The sequence below is a fragment of the Hemicordylus capensis genome, chromosome 2, assembly GCF_027244095.1.
Source record: "Hemicordylus capensis ecotype Gifberg chromosome 2, rHemCap1.1.pri, whole genome shotgun sequence".
Classification (NCBI taxonomy): Eukaryota; Metazoa; Chordata; class Lepidosauria; order Squamata; family Cordylidae; genus Hemicordylus; species Hemicordylus capensis.
In genome coordinates this window covers 1487629-1509887 of record NC_069658.1, presented here as the reverse complement: position 1 = coordinate 1509887, position 22259 = coordinate 1487629, and the positions used below count along the sequence as shown (strand labels likewise).

At 47.2% G+C, this 22259-nt stretch overlaps 1 protein-coding gene across 1 annotated transcript in view; it reads right to left on the bottom strand.

The window, feature by feature from the left end:
- LOC128347936 (uncharacterized) overlaps positions 1-21325 on the bottom strand; it is a 41089-nt gene extending 19764 nt beyond the window's left edge. The window contains exons 1-2 of the mRNA XM_053303283.1: positions 21069-21325; positions 8030-8081 (exon numbers count right to left, since the gene is read on the bottom strand). Coding sequence (XP_053159258.1) covers positions 8030-8081; positions 21069-21236 — 220 coding nt within the window. The 5' untranslated portion in view covers positions 21237-21325. The remainder of the gene's footprint in view (positions 1-8029; positions 8082-21068) is intronic.
- Positions 21326-22259: the final 934 nt, after the last annotated feature.

Genomic DNA, 22259 nt, shown 5'->3' with positions numbered 1-22259 from the left:
TCAGGTCTCCTCCGCTGGAGGTCTGGGAGATTTACAGCAGCCTCCCCACCCTTGGTTTGCTGGCTGGGACAGCTTAGACCAGCACAGATCTGTTGCCTTGCGTGGGAGCCTTCCCTTCACTACGTGCCTGACTTTTACCACCTGCAGGCACTGATTACACCAGCCCTGCCCAGCGTCCTTTGTGAGAAGAGGGATTCTGGGGGCTTTTAGAGAAGGGGGCTGCAGCCGGATTGCAGGCAGCCACCAAAGGGGGCCGGCCTTGGGTGCACTGTTCCCTCTAAGGCATGCGCGCGCTCACAAGTTTTTGGACGTCCGCTCCGTTCATTTTAGATCCCGCTCAGGCTGAATCAGGAAGGCCCCACTCTGAATGCACATGGTGCGCGCACGCTGCCTTGATACTGCCGCCCAGAACAAAACTCATTGTTCCGCACAGAGATGAAAATAATTAGAGGGAGCACTGCTTTGGTGTGGGACTGAGAGCTGGGGCACAATATATTCTTAAGGCTATGTTGTGTGCTATAATAGCTGTCTAGCCAGTTTTTGTTATCGAGTCTTAGGTGAAGGAGTCTGTCGTGTGTCTGAGTCTGTCTGGAGATGGGGAGACAGGGGGCATGTCCATTGACTGTGAGGCAGCTATTTCAGTGGTGGTGGGGAATAGAAGAAGGAACGTTGGCAGGTCAGCAGGCCGTTCCAGGGGAAGGGAGGTCAGAAACCTAACTGCTGTTTCCTCTTCTGGCTGCCTTGCCCGCTGTTTGACCTTGAAAAGCAGTGCCAGCTGTTGGAAGTTAAAGGACTTTGCGCTGTCTCTTGCCTCAGACAGTGGAGGACAGACTAGTAAGTCAGAGGGCTAGAGAATCAAGACATTGGTCATCACTTCTCCACTGCTCTGACACTATCCCTTTGAAATGTAGATTGCTACTCTTAGGGGATTCAACTTCCTTCCTTCTCTCTCTCTCTTCCTACCTGCCCGCCTATCTTGCAACATGGCAAGCCTCTCTCCCTGCACCATATGTGCAGATAGGATGCAGAATCCATCTGCATCCAGCTAGATAGATAGATTAGAGATCCTAACTCCTCACTTTCCTATCTAGAATGGAGTTCCTTAATAAATGCCTTTTATATTGATTTGAAACTATGAATTGGCTCCAAGTTACTTTCCTCTCAGCACACACGCATGCCTAACTAAATTTCCGCTGTGTTGTGCCTCTGTGCACTCTGCTATAATGAGAAAGGGATTCCCTCACCACAGAGAATTTCCAACAGCCTCCCACAGAGTCTCACCTTGCTCCTTTGCAATGCCAGGTCAATCCAGGATAAATCCAAAATCATCCATGATCTGATTCTGGATGAAGGGGCTGACTGGATATGTATCACAGAGAGACTTGGTTGGGGGATGCTGGTGACCCAGTCTGGTCCCAGCTTCAACTCCCAGGGTACTCTGTTGAGGAGCAGGGGAGGAGCCGTGGGCGGGGAGGTGGAGTGGCTGTGGTCTAGAAGAACAGCATCTCCCTTGCCAGGATCCCTGTCGAAGTGTTGGACCATATCAAATGTGTGTACCTAAGTTTGGGGACCAGGGATAGACTGGGACTTCTGTTGGTGTAACAATCACCCTGCTGCCCGACGGAGTCCCTAACTGAGCTGACAGACTTAGTCTCAGGTTTGGTGTTGGGAATCCCCCAGGCTTGTGGTACTGGGAGACTTCAATATTCACTTTGGGACCAATCTGTCTGGGGCAGCTCAGGAGTTCATTGTGGCCATGGCAGCTATGGGCCTATCCCAAGTGGTCTCAGGACTGACACATATTGCTGGTCACATGCTTGATCTGGTCTTTCACTCTGAGCAGGGTGGTGTTCCAGGAACTCCTATGATTTGCCCATTGTCATGGATGGACCACCATCTGGTTAAGGTTGGATTCATGACCACGTCCCACCTCTGCAGGGGCGAGGAGCCCATTAGGATGGTCTGCCCAAGAAGGTTATTGGATCCAATCCAATAGGATTCCAAGAAGTCATGGAGGGATTTAGTGTTGGCTCTGCTGGTGACCCTGTTGACACTCTAGTGGAGAACTGGAACAATCAACTCACCAGGGCAGTGGACACGATCACTCCTAAGTGTCCTCTCCAAGCTGCTTTGAAACTGGCCCCTTGGTATACGGAAGAACTATGGGGGCTGAAGCAGCAAGGGAGATGACTGGAGCGCAAGTGGAGAAAGACTCGACTTGAATCTGACAGATTATTACACAAAGCACATATGAAGATATGTGTTCCGGCGATATGTATGGCAAAGAAGATATTCTTTTCTGCCCATATCTCATCCGCAAGTTCACATCCAGCAGAATTGTTCAGGGTTGTGAATGGGGCTAGTGTGTACCTCTTCCCCCTTGAACCAGTACTTGAAACTAACAATTACTCGCTGTGAGGTTTTTAATGAGTTTTTTGTGGACAAAATCTCTCGTATCCAGGCCGACTTGGATTCAGACTCCACAATTGTTACAGTGTCTGATGCCAAGGTGTCCAGCAACTCCTCTTATGTGATAACCCTGGATCAGTTTCAGTTTGTGACTCCTGAGGATGTGGGCAAGTTGCTTGCAATGGTGTGGCCGACATGGCTTATACTATCTGGCAGGGAGGCTGTTGTACAACGCCTAACAGAGATTATAAATGCTTCTCTGAGGGAGGGCAAGATGCCTCCTTGTCTTAAGGAGGCAATTATTAGACCACTTCTGAAGGAGCCTATCTTGGATCCCTCAGAGTTGAGCAATTATAGGCCTGTTTCTAACCTCCCATGGCTGGGCAAGGTAATTGAGAGGGTGGTGGCCTCTCAGCTCCAGGCAGTCTTGGAAGAAACTGATTATCTAGACCCATTTCAAACTGGTTTTCGGGCAGGCTATGGGGTGGAGACTGTTTTGGTCGGCCTGATGGATGATCTCCAACTGGGAATTGGCAGAGGGAGTGTGACTTTGTTGGTCCTCTTGGATCTCTCGGCGGCCTTCAATACTATTGACCATAGTATCCTTCTGGAACATCTGAGGGTGTTGGGGGTGAAAGGCACTGCTTTGCAGTAGTTCCGCTCCTACCTCACGGTCAGATTCCAGATGGTATCTCTTGGAGACTGTTGTTCTCCAGAATCTGAACTTTCATATGGTGTCCCTCAGGGTTCCATACTGTCTCCGATGTAGTTTAACATCTACATGAAACCGCTGGGAGAGATCATCAGGAGATTTGGTGCAGGGTGTTATCAATATGCTGATGACACCCAAATCTATTTCGCCATATTAACATCATCAGGAGAAGGCATAACCTCCCTAAATGCCTGCCTGGAGGCAGTAATGGGCTGGATGAAGGATAACAAACTGAGGCTGAATCCATATAAGATGGAGGTACTTATTGTGTGGGGTCAGAACTCAGGAGATGATTTTAATCTGCTGGTTCTGGATGGGGTCACGCTCCCCCAGAAGGAAAAGGTATGCAGTCTGGGGGTGCTTCTGGATCCAAACCTCTCAGGGGCGTAGCAAGGTTGGAGTGGGCCCAGAGACGAGATTTTAAAATGGGCCCCCCCCACCCAAAGTCCAGGGCCTCCGCACACCCCAGGCCCCCAAGGATTTAAGTCTGATATTCCAAAATAAGTATGCTGCCTGCAAATACATTTCACTGAATACACACACACACACACACACGTCACAATATATAGTGATATACATTGAGTACTATACATTTGTATTACTTTTAATGCCTAGAACACACTAGAAAGATGAATGATTAAAATGGGCCCCTCGCTGCAGATTAGCCAAGGAGACTTTCAACCATGCAGGGTGAGCCTCTGTTTGTTTTCTCAGAATTCTGAACAAATTCAGTCAAGTTTGATTGCAGGAGGTTTTTCACAGGAGGCTTTTAAAGCCCTTTAAGACACATCTCCTCTGGAATGGAGGTGCTGCATTCCCATGTGGGCCAGATTGACCCTGAAGTCCCTGCGAGTTATTGGGGAGCAGTTCACACACAAGAAAAATAAAATAAAATAAAAGCACCACACATGCTTCACAGTTCTCACTCAGACCTTCTGGGTTGCAAACAACTTGAACATAAGTGCATTTATAAATGAATGAATAAAATAAATATAATACTGTTTCTTCCAGAAGTTTTTGTAATTTTCTGCCATGAAACAAGCCACTTATAGGACTTTTTAGATAGTTTTTTTTAAGCCAGCAAATTTTCCAAGCTGTTTAAAAATAAATATTTCTCAGTCCCTCCCCCCACCCCCATATCAAAGCCCTATGGCAAGCAGATGCCTATATATCCGGGGCGGGGGGTGGGGGGTGGAAGGTAACCACAAAAGGGAGTTCACACTCTACCTGGCCAATGCTGGGCAGCAAGGGGTCTTCTGCTGCAGAGAACACTGGTGGCCACTCTGGCTGCCTCCTCCTTCCTGGCTGGCTTGGGCCCTACTCGAGTTCAGGCTTCACTGCGGCCTACACGGAGGCCTCCCTGGAAGCCCCATTGCCCACCCGCCGATCAGCTGAGAGGCGCCCAGGAGAAAAGGAGCTCTTGGCAGCTGGTCTGCTGCTCCATTGCCGGCCAGGAGAACAAGCTGGAGAGACGGCGAAGAGGGCAAGGGGCTGAGGGGCCTTGGGGCTGGGCAGGGGGCAATGGGGAGTCCCGTGAGGTGCCCCTGGGGGGCCCCTCCAGGCAGTGGGGCCCCCAGACAACTGTCTCCCCTTGCCCCATCGTTGTTACGGGCCTGAAACCTCTCCCTGGTATCCCAGGTTGACGAGGTGGCCAGAGGTGCTTTTTATCCACATCGACTGATACGCCACTTGTGTCAGTTTCTTGAGATGAATGACCTCAAAACGGTGGTACATCTGCTGGTAACCTCTAGACTGGATTACTGCAATGCGCTCTATGTGAGCAGCCTTTATACGTAGTCCGGAAACTACAGTTGGTTCAGAATGCAACGGTCAGGTTGGTCTTTGGGTTATCTAGGAGAGACCATATTACTCCTGTGTTGAAAGAACTACACTGACTGCCGATACATTTCCTGGCAAATTATAAAGCCCTAAACAGCTTAGGCCCTGGGTTAACAGAACATCTTTTTCACCATGAGCCCCATCGCCTGTTAAGATCATCTGGAGAGGTTGGTCTCCAGTTGCCACTAACTCGTTGGGCAGCTACTCGGGAACGGTCCTTCTCAGTTGCTGCCCCTGGACTTTGGAATGCGCTCCCTGTTGAAATAAGAGCCTCCCCATCTCTGGCAACTTTTTAAAAGGCACCGAAGATACATTTATTCACCCAGGCTTTCAATTAGATTTATAGTTTTAATATTTTAATGTTGGGTTTTTTAATGATTTTAATGTTAATGATTTAATTGTTTAACTGATTTAATGTTAAATGTTTTTAATTGTAAACCGGCCAGAGACGCAAGTTGTGGGCAGTATAAAAATATTCTTAAAAAATAATTATCTAGATTCCTGTGGTTCTAGATTCAGAGGAAGCAGAGCTGGTCTTTTGGTAGCAAGCAGGAATTGTCCCCTCTGTTGAGCAAGGTCCACCCTGGTTTGCATTTGAATGGGAGTCTACATGTGTAAGCACTGTCAGATCTTCCCCTTAGTGGATGAGGCCATAGCTCTGGGAAGAGCATCTGCTTGCATGAAGAAGGTCCAAAGTCCCCCCACCCCGCCGGCATCTCCAAGAAAAGGCTGAGAGAGACCCCTGCCTGCAACCTTGGAGAAGCTGCTGCCAATCTGTGTAGACAATACTGAGCTAGATGGACCAAGGGTCTGATTCGGTAGAAGGCAGCTTCCTCTATTCTTATCTAGACAATGCTGCCTGTAAGAAACAGAAAGGAGAAGCTGCACTCCAGGGTGGTCCCCATAAAAATGCAGGGCTGGAAACTGGGGGGCACCAAGAGAGAACTACTGGGTCAGTGGTGAGAACACCTTCATTAATGTTCCAAAAGAGAGAGAGAGAAAACTAAGAAAACTTGCAGCTTAATAAAATGGTTCTCTTTGAGGACGTATGTAGTGATCGGGATCCCCTCTAAAGAGTTAACCGGAAGTGAACCCTTGTCTTGACTGACAGGCTGGTGACCTAGGGAGATCACCAAATCAGTCCACCAGTGGGAAGTGGGATCCAGAGAGCTGTAGCCGGGAATTCTGGAAACAAGAAAGGAAGTTCAGTGCTGGAGGAGCACAGGAGGACATGGAGGTTGGCTGCAGGAGAATAACTCTGCAGATCCTTGAAAGACAAGAGGGCAGGAAGCTTGAATTCTCATCAGGAGTTTAATGAGTTCAAGGCAAGGAGCCAGGGCTTTGACTTTGGGAAGATTAATTTAGGGGAAAGACTTTGCATTAGAAACTTATATTTCTTTGTGTGCTTTGTATATCCTTGATACTGTTCTAGTATTGTTTACCTGCAATGTAATTAAAATAAGAAACTCTAGCCTACACTCAACACACCTAAAGTAAAGTTGCACCGTTGGGTCAGTGTCAACTCCTGGCAACCACAGAGCGCTGTGGTTGTCTTTGGTAGAATATAGGAGGGGTTTACCATTGTCAGCTCCTGCACAGTATGAGATGATGCCTTTCATCATCTTCCTATATCACTGCTGCCCAATATAGTAGTTTCCCATAGTCTGGGAAACATATGAGCGGGGATTCAAACCAGTGACCACCTACTTGCTAGGCAAGTCATTTCCCTGCTGCGCCACTAGGTGGCTGTAAACCATGTGTAGAAACTCCCATTTAGGTGGTTGCAAGAGCCTCTGCAAACATTTAAGCATGCATTAAGACAACCTATTTTTGTAATCCTGCTAAGTATTCTTAACTGTATCTAAAAGCTGAGAAAACCTTCAAATGGAAGCAGTCTGTAGTAATTGAATAAAACTGTGTTTTTTTAGTTGTTTTCTTTTTACAAGCCTCTCTGAGTTGGTTTTTAACTCAGGAAAAGGGGGACTGAAGGGTAATTTCTCTGGTGCAAGCACATCCTCAAACATTCAGCAGCTATCAGTTTTCTCACCACATGTAGGTTTGCAAGTGGAAGAATTTTGTACTTGTCCAAGAACCAAGTTAAGAGATGGGTTGTTTAACCTCCTGGGTTAAACACCCCAAGCCCAGAGAGTTTCTGTAGACAAAAGGGGTGGTGGCGGCAGAGTTTTGAACCTACCGATCATACAGAATATCAGCGTTTCTTTCCCTCACATGAGCTTGCTCTGAGGCAAAGGCCCAAAGCACTTTCTGCTTTTGCAACAGGATTTTGCAAAAGAAAGTTCTTCTGGGCCACATTTCTCCTAAAGCAGGATGAAGAGAAGCCCTACTGCTTGGGAAATCTGCAACCGTCCTGCCCTCTCTCCATTTTAAAGTACAGAATTAGTTATTCTCTCCATAACTATAATATCCCACATTTTCATTAACCAAGTTTCAAGTCACATTGAACGTATTTGGGTGGTGACTCTTACTGAATACATCCCAGGTCTTCTCTCAAAAGTGCTCGGATCTGTTTCCCGGGAGGCTTCCCTCTCTCCCCCTACTCTGTTTCCTTGCATGGGCAGGGCTAAAATTGGGCAGATGGGTTCAAAGAATCTGCGCTGCCCGGCTCCTGAGAGCCGCCTAGCTCACTCCTCACCCTCTCTGTTTTCTTTGTCCTCACCCTCACTCAGATAAAACACCCAGACTGCAACGAAGCTAGCTGGGAAGTGAATTCAGCAGGGGCGCGGGGGCAGGATGGCCCTTCAGGGTACTAGCCATGTCCCCTGTGTGTGATGTCATATGCAAGGGCATGGCTGGTGCAGGAGAGGGGCTGCTGGGGAGAGAGATGGACACAGGCCCCCTCTCCCCTAGCTTCATGCCTGTTGCTTTGCAATTTGGATTTTAACTGAGTTTTTACTATGGATTCCTTAAATTTTCTTGCATTTATCTCACTGGAGCAACCCAAGCAACAAACAACAGGGGTGGGTGGGTGGGTTCCTGCTAGGCATTAAGGGCTGATGCTGATATTGGGGGTCTGCCTGGGGTGAGCCAGTTCCTGCCTGGAGGGCTCACCTTCTTCTTCAGCGACAGGCCTCTGGGTCAGCTCTCGGCACTCCGGGTGATCCTGTCAGGAAGAAGTCACAGGCTGAGTACCCTTCTACATTTATGCAGAACATGTACACTTATTCATCTGATGTACTACAGACCAGCCTTCAACGCAGCTTATCAGGGCAGTTCATAAGGAAAAATATCAGCAGCATCACCACCACCACCACCAAACAGCAAAGCAGCAATTAAAATGCTTATTAAAAACAGCAAAGTGAAAGCAGCCTTGACATCTTATCACTGGTTCATCCTAATGAGATGGGGGGAGGGTCAATGAGGCAGCTCAGGTTCCCAGTGGTTCTGGTTGTGCCTCTCTCTCCCATCCCTTCCTGTCACAGTGCTAATGAGAGCCACACTGTCTGCAGGCTGGCCATTTGTCAGGTAGAGCTGTGCAGGCTCAGACAAATGAGGTGCAGAACTCACAAACTGGGCACAGCCTGCACAGCTCTACATGACAAATGTCCAGCCTGCAGGAAGCCCAGCTCTCATTAGCCCTGGGGTGGGGTGGGAGAGAGAGAGAGAGAGGCACAGGAGAGCTGCCAGGAACTAGAGACAACTGAACCTCATTTGGCACTCTCTGGCTCATTGGGATGCACAACTACTGCCTGAAGGGGCTTCCCCCCGCTCTGGAATTTGCAACAGAAGGATGCTGGTTTCACTGAGGGTTGGCATCCAGCATTTGATGTCATCTGAGTAGTGCTATGAAGGGTAAAAACGGAAGCCTGTGAGCCGTGCCTTCTCCTCTTCCTCCTCCTCTGTGTGTGTGTGTGCGCGTGCGCGCATGTGTGCATCTGCTTCTTTCTTTCTTTCCCTCTTGTTCTTCATGTATGTCTAACCCTCCCTCCAGATAAAGACTGCATTTGCCTGTAACGCAAAACCGCAGTTAGATGAGGCAGAGGTTGGAATTTGTGAATGTTGGAATGCATGCAACCATGGTTTCGCAGCAAAAGCAACCTGCAGGTTCCCTCACCAAACACCAGTTTTAACCTTCAGTTTGTAGTGAGTTTCACTGCTCCAACCTGAAGTTTTGCAGCAGCATTACATCCGAACGCGGACACCACCATAACTGTGGTTTCATGCAGCTTCTGTAATCATAGAGAGGGTGGCCCAGACGCACCCGGGATTGTGCCTCTCCATGCCTGTGGTGCTTCTCACTTTGAGCGCTTTGACCAGAGACAAAAGCCTTGGTCTCCGATCTAATAAAGCAGTTGCCTGGCAACAGGGACGCCACCACCACGTCCCACCCCAAGCTCCCAAGCCAGTGCAACTGTTTTAAAACAGGCATAATATGGTCTCTCCAGGTTACCCCAGAGACCAATCTGGCTGCTGCATTTTGGACTAACTGAAGTTTCCAGACTATGTGCAAAGGCCACCTCAAGTAGTGCACATTGCAGTAGTCAAGCCTAGAGGTTACCAGCTGATGCACTACTCTTTTGCGATCACTCTCATCAGGGAATGGACGCAGCTGTCGAATCAGCTGAAGCTCACAGAAAGCACTCCTGGCCATGGCCTCGACCTGAGATACCAGGGTGAGGCGATTGGAGACCAGCCCATAACTATCCATCACTGAAGGATCTAGGGAAGGCCTCTTAAGAAGTGGTTTAATCAATGCCTCCTCCAAATAAGAAGGCATCCTGCCCTCCCTCAGTGATGAGTTAATGATATTAACTAGGCCATCTCCAACAATTTCCCTGCTAGATAGAAACAGCCAAGTCGGGCAAGGATCCAGAGAACAGGTGGTAGGTCGCATCACCCCAAGCAGCTTGCCCATGTCATCCGGCATCACAGATTGAAACTGATCCAATCTAATACTGCAAGAGGGATTGCTGGACACCACCTTCATAGACTCTGCAGAAACAGTGGAGTCAGCCCGAATACAGGAGATTTTGTCCACAAAGAACCCATTAAAAGTATCACAGCAGAACAAAGTCCTCGGGGACTGGTTTGAATTGGAAGGAGCCTGAATCAAACTCATCACAACCCAGGACAACTCTGCTGAGCGCGAACCTGCAGAAGCAATGCGCGCAGACCAGAATTGGTTTTTGCCACACGCACTGCTTCCGCACAAAGTTTCAAATGGGCTTTATGCTGTGTCCTGTCAAATTCGAGCTGAGTTCTCCTCCACTTGCGCTCCAGTAACCTGCCTTGCTGCTTCAGAACCCACAACTCCTCTGTATACCATGGGGCCATGATGCATAAATAACTAAGATGGTCCCCTGTCCCTAAAGGGCTCACAGTCTGGGGGGAAACATAAGGCAGATACCAGCAACAGCCACTGGAGGGATGCTGTGCTGGGACTGGATGGGGCCAGTGGCTCTCCCCACCAGACTTCCTCTTCATGAGCTACAAACAGCAGGAGGCCAGGCACAGAAAGGGGCCAGGGAGGGACTCTACCACCCAGGGGTCACCTCCCCATTATGCCACTCTCACATGCACGCTGCTAATATCCACTTTTTTTGAGAAGATGACACAAGGGATGGAAGATCGCTCTTGGCATGTAGGAAACAGAGAGGTTCTCTGGGCCAAGGATTCCAGATCCTCTGCAGGAAAAGAGGACCCTTTTGCCAGGGAGAAACTGAGGCAAGCAAGAAGGGAAGAAGGGAACATAGGAAGCTGCCATATACCGAGTCATTTTTTTCCTTTGGTGTTATCCTTGTCCGAGGCCTGATTCAGTCTCATTGCACCATGTCCTGCCCCAATATGATCAATTAAAGGCTGCCATTTTGCATTATGATATTATCCTCTGGGAAGGCCCTTGGCAGAGGGACTTTGCTCACACCTGGAGTCCAACTGATACTGGGACACAGAAATAAGCTGCACTCCAGACCAGACTGTCATAAGAACAGCCCTGCGGGATCCGGCCCAAGAAAGCCCATGTAGCCCAACATCCTGTTTCACATAGTGGCCCAACAGATGCTGTTGGAAGCCACAGGCAGGAGTTGAGGGCATGCCCTCTCTCCTGCTGTTGCTCTCCTGCAACTGGTACTCCTGCCTTTGAGGCTGGAGGTGGCCTATAGCCCTCTGACTAGTAGCCATTTATAGACCTCTCCTCCATGAAGTTATCCAAACCCCTCTTAAAGCCATCCAGGTTGTTGGCTGCCACCACATCTTGTGGCAGAGAATTCCACAAGTGGATTATGTGTTGTGTGAAAAAGTACTTCTGTTTGCTGGTCCTAAATTTCCTAGCAATCAATTTCATGGGATGACCCCTGGTTCTAGTGATATGGGAAAGGAAGAAGAATCTCTCTATCCACTTTCTCCACACCATGCATGATTTTATAGACCTCTATCATGTCTCCCCGCAGTCATCTTTTTTCTAAACTAAAGAGCCCCAGGTGTTGTAGCCTCGCCTCATAAGGTGCTCCAGGCCCCTGATCATCTTGGTTGCCCTCTTCTGCACCTTTTCCAGTTCTACAATGTCCTTTTTTAGATGTGGTGACCAGAATTGTACGCAGTACTCCAAGTGTGGCTGCACCATAGTTTTGTATAAGGGCATTATAATATTAGCCGTTTTATTTTCAGTCCCCTTTCTAATGATCCCTAGCATGGAATTGGCTTGTTTCACAGCTGCCGCACATTAATCGACACTTTCAATGAGCTGTCCACCATTTATTTATTTATTTATTTATTTATTTGGTGTTTATACCGCCCTTCCAGAATGGCTCAGGGCGGTTTACAATTAAAACAAAACCATTCAAATCAGTTAACCATTAAAACAAAAATTATAAAACAGTATGAAACAACAATTAACAATTAAAACATCATAAAACAGCAATTAAACAATCACAACATTTTTTTAAAAACCCTGAAATCCAGGTTACAACATTAAAACCAATTACAACTATTTAAAAACCCTGGAAGTCCAGGCCAAACAGATCTGAAGGAGAGCCCTTAAAACCATGACCCCAAGATCCCTCTCCTGGTCAGTCACCGACAGCTCAGATCCCATCAGCGTATACTTGCAGTTGGGGTTTTTCGTCCCAATGGGCATCACTTTACACTTGCCAACATTGAACTGCATTTGCCATTTTGTTGCCCACTCCCCCTGTTTGGAGAGATCCTTTTGAGCTCTTCACAATCTGTTTTCGATTTCAGTACCCTAAATAATTTGGTGTCATCTGCCACCTCGCTGCTTACCCCTAATTCTAGATCATTTATGAATAAATTAAAAGGCACAGTCCCAGTCCCTGGGGGACCCCACTTCTTACTTCCCTCCATTGTGAAAACTCTCCATTGATCTCTCTGTTTCCCGTCTTTCAACCAGTTAGCAATCCACACATGTACTTGTCCCCTTATCCCATGACTGCTTAAGTTTCCTCAAGAGTCTTTGATGAGGAACTTTGTCAAAAGCTTTTTGGAAGTCCAGGTAGACTATGTCAACTGGATCACCTTGATCCACACACTCGTTGACACTCTCAAAGAACTCCAAAAGGTTGGTGAGGCAAGATTTACGTTTACAGAAGACATGCTGGTTCTCTCCCAGCAGGGCCTGTTCTTCTATGTGCTTTACAATTTTATCCTTGAAGATGCTTTCCATCAATTTGCCTGGAACAGACATTAAGCTAACCAGCCTGTAATTTTCTGGATCGCCCTTGGATCCCTATATGGAAATCGGTGTTACATTTGCTACTTTCCAGTCCTCTGGTAAAGAGCCTGATTGTTAGGATAAGTTTGTTATGTATTTTTATGAGGAGGTCCGCAATTTCGCATTTGAGTTATTAAAGGACTCTTAGGTGGATTCTGTCTGGCCCTGGCAATTTACTAGTTTTTGAATTTAGACATTTTAGAACATCATCTCTTGTCACTTCTATATGACTCAATTCTTTAGCCTCCATCCCCAAAAGGCTTGGTTCAGGAACAGGTATGTGCTCAGTATTCTCTGCCATAAAGACAGATGCAAAGAACTCATTTATCTTCTCTGCAACCTCCATATCATCCTTAATAATCCCTTTCACTCCCTCATAGTCTAATGGTCCAACCACCTCCCTGACAGGTTTCCTGCTTCTGATGTACAGTATTTAAAGAAGTTTTTGTTACTCCCCTTGATGCTTTTATCTAAATGTCCCTCAAACTCTCTTTTCACCTCCCTTATTGTCACCTTGCATTTCTTTTGCCAGAGTTTGTGTTCCTTTCTGTTCTCTTCATTTGGACAAGGCCTTCCAATTTTGGAAGGAAGTCTTCTTCTCCTTTATGGCTTCCCTGACAGTACCTGTTAGCCATGCTGGCATCCTCCTGGACTTAGTGGTAGCTTTCCTTCTTTTGGGTATACAACCTAACTGGGCTTCTAGTATTGTGGTTTTGAGTAAACTCCATACATTCTGGAGCGAACTGACTCTCCTGATCTTCCCTTTCATTTTTCTTTTCACCATACTCCTCATTTTAGAGAAGTTCAGAAGTTCCTCTTCTGAAATTCAAAATGTCTGTGTTAGACTTCCTTGGTGATTCTCTCCCCACATATATGCTGAATTTGATCACACTATGGTCACTGTTCCCTAAGGGGTCGATGACCCCAACATCACGCACCAGGTCCTGGGTGCCACTCAGGATTAAGTCCAAGGTCACCTTCTCTCTCATTCGTTCCAAGACCAACTGTTCTAGGCCACAGTCATTCAGCATCTCTCGAAATCTGACCTCTTTGCCATTACCTGACTGTGAATTTACCCAGTCTATGTGTGGGTAATTGAAGTCACCCATTATTACTGCCCTGACTCTCCTTGATGCCTCCCTGATTCCTTTCTGCAACTCCCAGTCACTGTGAGCCTATCTAGATGCTGCGTGATCTCCACAACCTTCGCACCAGGCAGGCAAGTCACCGTGCGGTCAACATGAGAGTCCCATACCCATCTCTCTATGCCTCTAATGATTAAAGGTATCTCTATACCCATCTCTCTATACCTCTATACCACTACAAGGAGGCCTCCACCCCCGGAGGAGTATCCCCTGTGCGAGAGGATATTTAAAAGGGAGGGAGGCATCATCCACAGAAGGAGTCCCTTCTACAAGAGCATTTCTCTCTTCTTCCGACTGATGTCCTCCTTCCTCCTTCATTCTCCCTGACAACGTGGGATGCCTCAACCATGTCCTTGAAGGGCACTTTCCAGATTATCCGCTCAACAGCAGCAAAATGCTTCAGTTCAGGAAAATCACATTTAAAATGTAAATAGCAAAGCTACCAGCAGGGGGAGCAGTCTCACAAAAACTAACCACCAAAGAATACAGCAACCTTTTTACACCAGACATACAATGTTATAGCAAAAAATCACAGCAATTAAATCCAAAACAAGGCATCCAAGAGATGAATGGCACCCTGCTGTCAGCGTAGGGACTGCGGTGTCACAACACAGGAAGTACAGAAGCACATTTCGCAGATACGTAGTGACCCTGTCGCAAGGTCTAATCTGGAAAGCGTCAAGGTCTCGTCCGCATGCCTCTCTGTCTCTCTGAGCTTCTCCAGGTCCGCCACCTTGGTCTCGAGGGAACAAACCTGCTCCCTGAGAGCCAGGAGCTCCTTGCACTGAGCACACACCCATGACTTCAGCCCATGGAACAAATATTATTATTATTTATTATTTATTCAGTTTCTATGCTGCCCTTCCAAAAATGGCTCAGGGCGGTTTACACAGAGGAATAATACATAAATAAGATGGATCCCTGTCTCCAAAGGGCTCACAGTTTAAAAAGAAACACAAGATAAACACTAGCAACAGTCACTGGAGGTACTGTGCTGGGGTGGATAGGGCCAGTTACTCTCCCCCTGCTAAATAAAGAGAATCACCACATTAAAAGGTGCCTTTGCCAAGTTAGGTGGGGTTAATAGTCATACATGCCACATTCTGTGCAATACACTGGGAAGTGCCCCTTCCCATGCTGGCTTTCTATCTTCCTAACTGGTTTTGTTGGCTGTTTACAGTATTTAGAGATGGTAGATTTGTCCTGTAGCCAAAAGCAGGAGAAGAGGGTTATGGGAGCAGACTGCTCAGTGCAGAGTCCAGGCTCAGAGCCATCAACAGCTCCATCACCCAGCCCTGTTGCCTTCTCTGACAGCTGGCCATGGCTGGCTTCTCAGAAGAACCCCAGCCCTGTGATCTGAGATTCCCTGCAGTTCCGTTCTCCTGCACAGAAGGACAGGCTCAGCAAGTGTCCCTTGGCCACGCATAGCACTGCCACATGCCACACGCACCATGCTATGGCTTGTGCCAACACAGGATGTGGTGATGGACACCAGCCTGGAAGGATTTAAAAGGGAGGGAGGAAAATTCTGGGAGGACAAGCCTGTCGATTGTGCTAGTAAAGATGGCTTTGTGCTCCCTTCAGGCTCAGAATACCAGCTGCAGGGGAGCAGCAATGTGGGGAGAGCGGGGAGGCCAACATATCTTCCTGGTGGACTTCCCAGAGGCATCTGGTGGGTCACTGTGGGGACATGATGGAGACACAGGAAGCTGCCATATACTGAGTCAGACCATCAGTCCATCTCGCTCAGTATTGTCTAAACAGACTGACAGCAGCTTGAAGATGCTGCCAGGGAGGGAACTTGGAACCTTCTGCTCTTCCCACAGCGGCTCCATCCCCCGAGGGGAATCTCTGACAGTGCTGCTCACACTTCCAGTCTCCCATTCATATGCAACCAGGGTGGGCCCTGCTTAGCTAAGGGGACAAATCATGCTTGCTACCACAAAACCAGCTCTCCTCTCTAAAATAATAATAATAATAATAATAATAATAAATAATAATTAATAATAAAGATTCATAATAAGAAATAAAGTATTCACAGGAGTTGAGCTGGAAGAACTGCAAAGAGCAACACAGGCTCAAGATATGGAAGAAGAATTACCACCAACTGAAGCAGTTGCTCAGGCGCAGATGGAGGAGGTGTTGGAAATAGAGGATACCACCATTGCTGAACTGTTTCAAAATCAAAACCAGGCAACCTCCCCTTTGCCTTCACCTCAAAAACCCAAATGCCCTTTAACAGAAAAGCAACAAGAACTAAAGCAAAAAATAACTGAGCACATGAACCAAACAACCACCAGGGTTCAACTTCCCGCTCTAAGAACAGTTGCCAAAAAACAACTTGCACAGGCATTAAAAGATGTCAATGCTGCACTTGCAGAAATAACAACCAAGAATTTGCAAGAAACAAACCAAATAACGTACAGTGCAGCAACAATAACAACACAAGAGCTCAGATATAAGATCAGTGGACCTGTAAAAAAAGAAAGCAGTACATCACCTAAATGGAAGATTTGATTAGAAAATAAAATCTCCAGGCTTAGATCAGATGCTAGTAAACTGAAAGATATGAAAGACAAGAAGCTGAAGAATGAAAACACCAAACAGTATCTGATCCAAAAATACCACCTAGATTCAAGGAAAATTAGAGAAGTCCTGGAAATAATAAAGCAGCAAATAAAAGCAGTGTCTAAGAAGATTAGCAGATATGAAGCCAGAATTACACAACACAGGCAGAATCTCCAATTCCAGTCGAATCAGAGACGTTTCTACCAAAGCATAGAAGGAGAAACTGCAAGAAACATAGAAACACCAAATAAAGAAGAAACAGTGCAATTCTGGTGGAAATTATGGGACAATCCAATAGATTATAATAAAAAAGCAGGCTGGATGAAAGAAGTCAAAAAATGTAACCAACAGATGCAAGATCTAATAATAACACCAGAATTAATAAGTGAAAGAGCAAAGAAAATTAAAAATTGGACTGCTCCAGGCGACGATGAACTGCATGGCTTTTGGCTTAAAAACCTAACAAGCCTTCATAAACAAATATCAAAACAGTTCAATCACATTATGAAAGGCAGTGATATTGAACAATGGCTAACAACTGGGAAAACTCATCTCATCATGAAAGACCCAGCAAAAGGTGCAGTTCCAAGTAATTATAGACCGATAACTTGCCTTCCAACCATGTTCAAATTATTAACTGGAATAATAGCAGATGAAGTGATGCAACACTTATTAACTAACAAACAGCTTCCAGTTGAACAGAAAGGAAATTGCCCGAACACCAGAGGCACAAAAGACCAGCTGCTGATTGACAAAATGATTTTAGAAAACTGCAAGAGAATAAAAACCAATCTGTGTTGCATGGATTGACTACAAGAATGCCTTCGATTCATTGCCTCACACATGGATACTAAAATGTTTAGAAACAACTGGTGTCAGCAAAAACATTCAGATATTTATTTTAAAAAGCAATGAGAATGTGGAGTACACAGTTAACAATCAATGGCGAGACACTTGGACAGGTTAGCATTAGAAGAGGCATTTTCCAAGGGGACTCACTATCCCCTCTATTGTTTGCAATTGCCATGACCCCACTTTCACAAATACTAAACAAAACAAGCCTCGGATACCAAACATCTAAAACATCCAGTAAAATCAACCATCTGCTGTACATGGACGATCTGAAGTTGTATGGAAAGTCCCAGTCAGAAATCAAATCACTGCTAAACACTGTCCGTATATTCAGTAGCGATATAGCAATGGAGTTTGGACTAGACAAGTGTGCTGCATTAATAATGAACAGAGGGAAAATAACAAAAACAGAAGGAATAGAACTGCCCAATGGAAGCAAGATCAAGAACTTGGAAGAGAAAGAACGTTACAAATACTTGGGCATTCTCCAGGCTGATAACATCGCACACACTGAAGTTAAAAGAAAAATTGGAAGTGAATACATCAGGAAAGTTAGAAAAATCCTCAAGTCCAAACTCAATGGTGGGAACACCATACAAGCCATAAACACCTGGGCTATACCTGTTATCAAATACACTGCAGGGATAATAGAGTGGACCCGGGCAGAGCTAGAGACGCTGGATCGTAAGACCAGGAAAATAATGACCATCAATCATGCTCTGCACCCCCACGGTGATGTAGATAGGCTATACCTCCCTCGCAGCTCAGGTGGAAGAGGAATGCTGCAAGTCCATCAAACAGTAGAGGAGGAGAAAAGAGACCTTGAAGAATATATCAAGGACAGTGAAGAGGATGCACTTCAAATAGTCAATAACACGAAACTATTCAACACCAATGAAACAAAGCAGGCCTACAAGAAAGAACAAGTCAAGAACCAAGCAGAAAAATGGAGAAATAAGCCCCTGCATGGTCAATATTTGCACAATATAAGTGGAAAATCAGACATCACCAAGACCTGGCAATGGCTTAAGAATGGCAACTTGAAGAAAGAAACAGAGGTTTTAATACTGGCTGCGCAAGAACAGGCACTAAGAACAAATGCAATAAGAGCAAAAGTCAAAAAATCCACCACAAACAGCAAGTGCCGCCTTTGTAAAGAAGCAGATGAAACCGTGGCCCACCTAATCAGCTGTTGTAAAAAGATCGCACAGACTGACTACAAACAAAGGCATGACAAGGTAGCAGGGATGATACACTGGAACATCTGCAAAAAATACAAGCTACCTGTAGCCAAGAATTGGTGGGACCATAACATTGAAAAAGTTGAAGAAAATGAAGATGTAAAAATATTATGGGACTTCCGACTACAAACAGACAAATATCTGCCACACAATACACCAGATATAACTGTAGTCGAGAAGAAAGAAAAACAAGTCAAAATAATCGACACAGCAATACCAGGGGATAGCAGAATAGAAGAAAAGGGAATAGAAAAAAAATCACAAAATACAAAGATCTACAAATTGAAATTGAAAGGCTATGGCAGAAAAAGACCAAAATAATCCCCGTAGTAATTGGCGCCATAGGTACAGTCCCAAAAGACCTTGAAGAGCACCTCAACACCATAGGGGCCACAGAAATCACCATCAGTCAATTACAAAAAGCAGCTTTACTGGGAACAGCCTATATTCTGCGATGATATCTATAACAATTGACACTAAAATTCTGGCATCCCAGGTCCTTGGGAAGGACTCGATGTCTGGATAAAACAAACCAGTCAATAACACCTGTCTGACTATGTAAACAAGAAATAATAAATAAATTAATAAATAAAAATAGGAACCTGCCATATACTGAGCCAGATCATTGGTCTATCTAGCTCAGTATTGTCTTCACAGACTGGCAGAGGCTTCCCCAAGGTTACAGGCTGGAGTCACCAGGGAAGGAACTTGGAACCTTCTGCTCTTCCAAGAGTGGCTCCATCCCTTGAGGGAAAATATCTTGCAGTGCTCCCACTTCTGGTCTCCCATTCATATGCCACCAGGGCAGACCCTGCTTAGCTAAGGGGACAAGTCATGCTTGCTACCACCAGACCAGCTGTCCTCTCCTAGAAACAGGATGCTGGACTGGATGGCTGTTCTTGGGCCTGATCCAGCAGGGTTCTTCTTATTTTCTGATAAGCTCCAAAGTGTGTGTCTGTGGGTGGGTGTGGGTGTGGGTGTTTCAGCTAGGGCTGTGCACGGATAAAGTTATCAGATCTGATCCAATCCAATGCAACTAATTATAAAATTGTGGATCCAATAATTGTACTGGACCAAATCATTTAATGTATCATTATTGGGTCGATGCATCGGCACATAGGAAATGATAGGAAATCGCTGAAATATCTATATTATTAATTCTCCTGGGTGTGCCTTAGAATGTGTGTCCCGGCACCCAGCTGATTGGCTGGGCGGCGGAGGTGCCTGATTGGCTGAGGCGCACCAAGGAGGTAAGTGGCGGGCTGGCCCAGCCGCAGAGACAAGCGGCAGCGGTGGGCCGGACCAGGCTGGCCACGGAGGCAAGCGGCGGCAGCACGCCCGGCCGCTGAGGCGCAGTGGCGGGCCTGGCCGCGGAGTTGGGCAGGGGGAGGAGGGAGGGAGGGGAGTCAAGAGAGTGGGGTGGGAGGGAGGGGAGAACAGCCAGCCCCAAAGAGCGCACAGATGTTCTGTGCGGGTCGGCTAATATTATTGTAAATCAGAATCAGATAAAACTGTCAGGGAGAGTTGGCTGTGGTCTCTTCTTAGGGCTGGATGCCACCCTCGTTTCATGCAGAAGTGACAGGGGCAAAACCTCCCACCGCCACACACTGCACTCGCAGCCTTTTGCTTGACATCTGTACATCCAGAGGAAGTCAACAATGTTCAAATAGTGCCTCCCTGGCAAGCAGCAGGGCCTTCCCAGTGCTTCTCTCAGGAGTCACTCACAGAAGGGCAGCGTTGGAGACCCCTTGCCGTCTACAAATCTGCATCCCTCCCCACAAGCACTGTGACTGGAAGAGAGATGGACCAATGGCAGCATCCTTGGAGGAGCTACAAGCCTGAGGCAGCACCGGTTTGAAGCAGGGATGGAGTTCGATACAGAAAATGTATCAGATTGTACCAATATTGCATAGGAAGCAATACAATGTGAAATGCTGCCAATCAGAGGCTGTATCAGATTGGATCGGATTTTTTGTTCCAATGCAATGCACAGCTCTGGTTTCAGCACAGAAACTGACTGGTGGCGTGATCGCCCTGCACCATCAAAGCTGCAGGAGGCACTGGACTAGAGCCACATGTTGCTGCCAACGCTAAAGAAGCAGCCTCCTGGTGCTCCCCAGGCCAGTCCTTCCCTGACGCTGCCAGTGAGCAAAACCATTCACAGGCGGCTGGCTGCCTGCTCAGGCAAGCAAATCTGTCGCAGCAGCTCACCTGCTGTTCCAAGGTGTTTGCACACCATCAACTCCAAACCTGGCTTTTCTTGGCTACGGCCTTTTCAGTTTCACACAAAGTGCAGGAGGAGCCCAGGAAGGCTCTTTTGCTTAGGAGTCAGCTGGCCCCAGAACAGAACTGCTAACCGTGCGGATTGCCCTGCATTTTTATCAGACACGCTCTCTGGTGGTGCTGCAGTTCCAACTCTGGGGATGGAATGAGGTGCAGACAGTGTTCTGGCCAGAGAAGAGAAGCCAACGACATGAGACTCCAGGTGCACCACGGAAATGCCATCCCGTTGGCCCCTCGTTCCCATCTGTGGCTACTGCTCCTAAGAACAAGTGGAGGGGAGCCACCTTCAGACAGCAAAGCTACCAGAGGAATCAAGGGTCATCTGGACTCACCCTCCGTGGGGGCCCCACAGCCGGCCAAGACAAAGTCCCCGCTCCTGCTTGTGTCAGGGATGGAGGGTTTGCAATTCCCTCCCTGCTGGGGTGTGCTGAGAAAGGCCAGGTGCTCCTCGGTGCCCATCCAGTTTTCTTGCCCCTCCTAAGGGGGCTGCTGAGGGTCATTGGGACGATCCAGGCAAGGAGGGCCAGGGCCAGGCCGAGGGCCAGGCAAGAGCAGTAGCAGCAGCCCAAAGAGGGGAAGGGAGGCAGCTCCATCTCGGCAGGGAACGTGGGCCTGAGTGCTCTCTGGGGCAGAAGCACGGCTCTTCCGGACAGCGGCCCTCTCTCTGCATTGGCCCAGAAGAGTGTTCCAAAGAGCATCACAAAGGACACTCAAAAAGAATCCTTGGAATCCTGCTGAGTTCTCTCCAGCCATGGGTGGTGCCTGCTTGAGTTTAGCGACATGGGCAAAACCCAAACCCAGCAGTCTAAAGGGTCATGCAAATCTTGCAGTGGTGTGCATGCTCCAGGATTACAAGGTTTTGCGCCACTTCAGTGAACCTGGAATTCAGGATCGGCCCAGCTGGTCCTTGTGTTTGGATGAAGCTGTCAGGTGGCAGCCTATGAGGCATGAGGCCTCATGAGTCCACGCAGAATGGCGCTCAGGGCAGAGCAGGACACCACAGTCACTGCCACCAGCAGCAAACCCAGAACCAGGTCATGCACCATCTCCCTCCTCCTCCCCCTTCCCAGGCTGGACTCTAGTATCAGGCACAGAATTTGCCACTCTGATCATCTCAGCTCTGCTTTTTAAGCAAGTTGCTAGTCCTTAAGCCTGGAAAGAGAAGCTAAAACATGAAGGGCTGGTGGGTCTGAAAAAATCTCCAACCACCTGAGGGGCAGGATCAGAACTCCCTGAGGCCAACACGGGGGATTTGGGTGGATTTCCCCTTGCTGCTGCTGCTTCTTCACAAATGGCATTAGTAGCATTGTGGAAAGCAAACGTACAGATTTGCATAATAGAGTCACTTTTTTCTTAGTGTAGAATGAGGATTTTAGTGCAGAATTACAGAGGCTGCAGCTAACCAGCTCTTCAGGAAACCTGAAGCACATACCCATCATGATCTTTTTGTATGGGGTGGAGAAATACCTGGGGCATTTGCTCCTGAAACTAAGAGAACTGACCTGAGTAGTTCAGAGGCAGGG